The 5,326-nt window shown below is 45.8% G+C and overlaps 1 protein-coding gene across 2 annotated transcripts in view; it reads left to right on the top strand.

Moving 5' to 3' along the window:
* LOC106805683 (dual specificity tyrosine-phosphorylation-regulated kinase 4-like) overlaps window positions 1–5,326 on the top strand; it is an 88,844-nt gene that overhangs the window by 28,852 nt on the left and 54,666 nt on the right. The window contains exon 1 of one of the 2 annotated variants that reach the window (XM_014807371.1): window positions 2,153–2,908. The exons of the other annotated variant lie outside the window; for it this stretch is intronic. Within the exon in view, the coding sequence (XP_014662857.1) occupies window positions 2,840–2,908 (69 nt within the window). The 5' untranslated portion in view covers window positions 2,153–2,839. Of the gene's footprint in view, window positions 1–2,152; window positions 2,909–5,326 lie in introns of those variants that run through there. 2 annotated transcript variants of the gene reach the window in all.

Genomic DNA, 5,326 nt, shown 5'->3' with positions numbered 1-5,326 from the left:
AATAATATATATATATATATATATATATATATATATATGTGATTTATTGATTAACCGTCTGCGAAATCTTGCTTGCGGCGAGACTTCCGGCAAAAATCCGTCTCGCTGATATAGAATCGGGAGATATAAAACTGAAATCCTTAAATCTCTTCCATCGCAAGCATGTCATCATAGCACTCTGCGACCGAATGAGAAAGAGAGAGAGAAAGAAAAGAAGCCATGCCACAGTTGTACTCAGTCTCACTCACTAATGAAATGCCTGCAGGGACGACGACGACGCGATTGTGTGCACCTGATCCCGAGAGACGGGAGGCTGTGATTGTCTAGTCTCTCTACGAGACAGTGTGTGTGTGTGTGTGTGTGCGTGCGTGCGTGCGTGCGTGCGTGCGTGCGTGCGTGCGTCCGTGTGCGTGTGCGTGTGCGCGCGTATGCGTGTGCGTGCGTGCGTGCGTGCGTGCGCGTGTGTGTGACCAATTCGCCAGCAGTGATTGACAGGTCGCTCTTGCCAATCAGCGGTAGCGATAGAAGCCGTTCCAAAAAACGCGGCTTAGTAACGAAGTGCTGTAAGGTCGATAATTTGGTGCGCAAACATGAAAAACAGGTCTAAATTTGATTAGATTGATCGATCTAGCAGTAAACTTTAGCAGGGGGCGTATGGATATCTCGCTCATGCGGATAGGTCAACGCTTTTTTCTGGTACAAGAATATATTTGCAGTATCTTTGCGAATCTGGGTACGATATCGTAACCCCTATCCCCCCAACATGCATGGTACAGACCAATAGGTATTACACCCCTTAGTTTATCGCATTCAATTCAATAACTTAGCCTTCAAACAAAATAGCGCAACGATGGACGCATCGAAAGTCACCCGATTTCCCATCTAGTGTAGTATATAGGATATCTAGATGGCCTGCTGTAACTTACGTGTACAGAGAAGTAATTCACCTGTGTGGCCCCACCCTCCTATGGGCGTACACCGCTGTGTTCCGGCAGGTGGCAGGTCTACATCGCTATTGCTGACATTGTCATGTCGTCGTGGATCTTTCTGCCATGCGGGGTTTATCGCTGTCCCTGCACCATGGGTACTGTACTTCTGTTTTATTGTCGAGTGGAGTGGTGGCTGCGACCTCACCCCTGAATACGGTGATTTGTAGCGACTAGGTTAGTGACGCGGACTAGGTATGCGTTGGCCGGATGGCGGTATGAATATATCGCCATCGGCACTTGATACCGACCTTACGTACACAAACCATAAACCACTCATCACGTCCGTTGTGCATTGTGTTTCCACTGTGCGTGATATATTTCGCACGTTATATTGGACTTGCATTTGGTTATACGGACTAGGGCGGGAACCCGAGCGAGAGACTCGTTCTGTTCTGAACCACCTTGCAGGATATTGTCGGGGTGACAATGACTGTAAATACTATCGTCAGGGAGGTTTGCCGAAAACATTCGGAGCAAGTTTGTTACAATCATTTCTAATAAGGTGATCGGGTCGCAGTTACAGGGGAAAAACTGATCACGCGCTATCGACTCGTGTTCGCAGTAGATTCTACCTAGTATTGGTGTCGTTATGTACGTGTTAGGTCATGTTTACGATAAGCGCGCTCCAGCCATAGCTCTGGTCAACGTGCATGTGCTTTGCGTTTGGGGTTGCGATCGGGGAGCGGACGAATTCGCCGAGGAATTCGCAACCTGGTAGATTCGGCTCATTCCGCTGATGAAGACCTCCCGGCTGCTTCTCCGCCCCATCCTCACTCCCGTACACACACTCACGCGCGCGCGCGTCGCCGACACCGATCGTCGGCTGGCAACGGAGCCCCGCGCGCGCGTAGACTGCCCCACGCGCCTCCGCGATACGGTACCCTCTGCAGCCGTGCAGGCGCGGGGGCCGTCTACGACGCCGCGTGTGAACTCTGATCCAAGTAGAAGCCAGCAGCGGGCCTGGCGTGCTGCGCTGATCGGCCGCAGCTGCGCGCGGATGAGGAAGAGATGCTGATGCTGCTGCTGCTGGTGCGCGAAGCCTGCCGCCGATTCCATTCATTAGCATCCGAGTAGTGACTACGGCGCACGCTCGAACGCGATTGGACGGCGGCGGAAGACGCTCGCTAGACTCTACTAAGCTAGCGTGCGTACACGGCGAGCCGGCATCCTTGCTCCGACGCACGAGAAGCTAACAGCTGCCTTGCCGCCACCGCTCCGCCGATGCCGAGAAGCTTGCTACAGCCTCCGCCGCCGCCTCCAGCGTCTACCGCACGGCGCAGTAGATCTTCGTAAACGTCAGATCGATTTCAGCAGAGTCTTCCGTGTTTGCCTTTTGGCGATGTGCGTTTGTTTGTTCGTTAGGCATCCACTGAACTTTCGTCGGAGACGTTGAAGCCTGTTTTGTCGTAAAGTTCGTGAGTGACGTACTGCAGTTGCTCCGACCGCTACTGGGACTCGAACCAGGCATCCTGCTGTGATTGTTTTCTAAGATCGCGCATGTTGAGATTAGCACGATCGCCTACGCTTGCATTATACCTATAACCGCTGAAATATATCCAACTTAACGGGACTAGAAGCTAAAACGCAGTTGTCAATCGGACTCGGACCAACGGTAGACAAGCGCAGCATTTGCTTTCACTGACCTTTCGAGCTGCGTGGCAATCTGATGACCTAATCGTAGCGAGGTGACCGTCCAGTCATCGTACGAGAGAGAGAGAGAGAGTCAGAAACTAGAAACGCAGGCTGTAGTGGGAGATTCGCAGGACTGCAAAGTAGAACTGTCGCATCGTGTGCAGTCATCGCATGAGAGAGAGAGAAGGTAGACACGCAGTAGGCGGTAGTAGTGGGAAATGCCCGTGATCAGCGTAATGCAGCTCAGCCAGCTGGCTTACTACCTCCTGCCTCGCAGCAACAAGATCGTAAGTCACCGCATAACACGATTCCACGTCAAAAAACCTTTATTCTGCATTTACCAAAATGACAGTATGGCTTCATGAGAATTATAATTTGTTGTTTTTTGTTTAAATTTATAGACTACGGTACGTTTTCGCGAAAGTTGTGGGGGCGGTGCATTCAGAAACTACAGCACGTTTTTTACGAGAAAGGGTTTTTGCAATTTAGAAAACTACAGTACGTTTTCACGAGAGACGGTTTCGCATATGCGAACTATAGTATAGTATATATATATATATATATATATATAAGTCTGGATGCTTGAGTCTATACTGTCGGTATAGTGCTCGATGCATTAAGTTGCAGAGCATAATAAATTGTAGTCTGTAGATAAATTAAAGACAAGACATCACTTTTAGCTGTTACTCCGAGTTTCACGCTTACGCGATCATCAGACAGACTTTAATGAAGAATAAACCTTGTATACATTCTACAACCTATATATACATGAATGGCGTTTTAGTTATCTATTGTTATGTAGTTCTATAGCTCTAGTAACTATAGCCCGCGTACGGTTGCTTGCAGAAACCGTACGCGGGCCATAGTTACCAGAGCTAGTAGATCTATAGTTATATAGTTGAATCCATCTATTGTTCTGCTGGTCTATTGTTGTTCGGCTTTTGACTTTTTGTTTGTGTCTAATCTTATTGCCGCCATTTATATCTGATCCGATCTATAAAAAAAATCAGATATAAATGGCGGCAATAAAATTAGAAACAAACAAAAAAGTCAAAAGCCGAACAACAATAGACCTGCAGAACAATAGATTGATTTAACTATAGAACTATAGATCTACTAGCTCTTAGGTTTCACGAAGCGTGATTAACTTTAATTATGATTAAATCACTAACCATAATTAACCTCCTGTAATTATGATTAGTTAATCATACTTAAAAATCTGTTTCACGGAGCGATTTAAGTACTTATTTAACTAATCACATAATTAGCCGACTTAAACATGAATTACACTGAATTCAAAATGTCGAACAACGCCAAAAGTATCTGCAAATTCGGTACCTGAAAAGGAATTAATTTACAATTATAATGACTAAATTAGTACAGCTAATCTTAGATAATTTAAATTTCCTTGGGAAAAAATTGAAGTAAACTTTCCAATTGTAAAATCTGCAGCGTACTTAATATACTAGTACTACCTACATACTACTACTCGTACTAGCAACTAATTATAATTAGTGGATTTAATCATGCTCCTGAGTAGAATTAAATATTGTGATTAACTTAATCATGATTAAAGTTAATTACGCTTCGTGAAACCGGCACCTGGTAACTATGGCCCGCGTACGGTTTCTGCAGGCAATCGTACGCGGGCTATAGTTACTAGAGCTATAGAACTACATAACAGTAGACAACTCAAACAATAGCGCCATTCATGTATATATAGGTTATAGAATGTATACAAGGTTTATTCTTTATTAAAGTCTGTCTGATGATCGCGTAAGCGTGAAACTCGGAGTAACAGCTAAAAGTGATGTCTTGTCTTTAATTTATCTACAGACTATAATTATATATTATTCTATATATAGTATATTATATATAGTATAGTATATAGTATAGTATAATTATAGTTAGTATAGTATATATATATATATATAGTATCGCGAGAATAAGAGTTTGCATTCATGAAACTACGGTACGCGATGAAGTATTTTCTACGTTTGTAGGCGCGGCGGTGTGAACTAGCGATGGTGATAAGTAAGCATTCTATCCGGAACGTTGGCCTGCGCTTGACACGTGTAATTAGTCGGTATTCTTTACCCTCATCTGTCCTAAATCCGGGTGCGGATAGTTAAGCATGCAGTGAGCGCGTGTGTGTTGTGCTTTGCAGTTAGTGCGGGGGCCAAACCGGGTAATTGAGACTGCTAGCCGGAGCAAATATGTGTATACGTTATCCAGTAGCATTTTGCTAACCTGAATTCCGCTCAGCCTCAATACGCTATCAGCTGATTGGGGCAACATGTTTGTGTAAGCAGACGAGATGCATCTACGGCGCGCTAGCCGCTACAAATGCTCGGGAACCGCCGGGACCCCCCTCCCTTCCCCTCCCCCGCATTTTAGTGTTGCCAACGAGAGAGAAGCTAAGATTTTCGGCAGTGCCGGAATGCGATAGTGTGTGACTCAGTGCGCGGGCGGGAGTCGGTTATTTTGGGTTAGTTGGGGGAGGTCTTGCTCTGTTTTTCTCTGTCTCTCGGTCTCACCTTTCTCCATTTCATTTACTCTCCCTCTCCCTCTCTTGCCCTTGCTCTATAGGTTTCTCGTTCTCGTTCTCTCTCCCCCTCTCTCTCTCTCTCTCTCTCTCTCTCTCTCTCTCTCTCTCTCCTTTCTCTCTCTCTCTCTCTCTCTCTCTCTCTCTCTCTCTCTCCTTT

The sequence above is a fragment of the Priapulus caudatus genome, unplaced genomic scaffold (assembly GCF_000485595.1).
Source record: "Priapulus caudatus unplaced genomic scaffold, Priapulus_caudatus-5.0.1 Scaffold123, whole genome shotgun sequence".
In the NCBI taxonomy this organism is placed as follows: Eukaryota; Metazoa; Priapulida; class Priapulimorpha; order Priapulimorphida; family Priapulidae; genus Priapulus; species Priapulus caudatus.
Note: the sequence above shows the minus strand (reverse complement) of the source record. Positions and strands in the feature narration are given on the sequence as shown.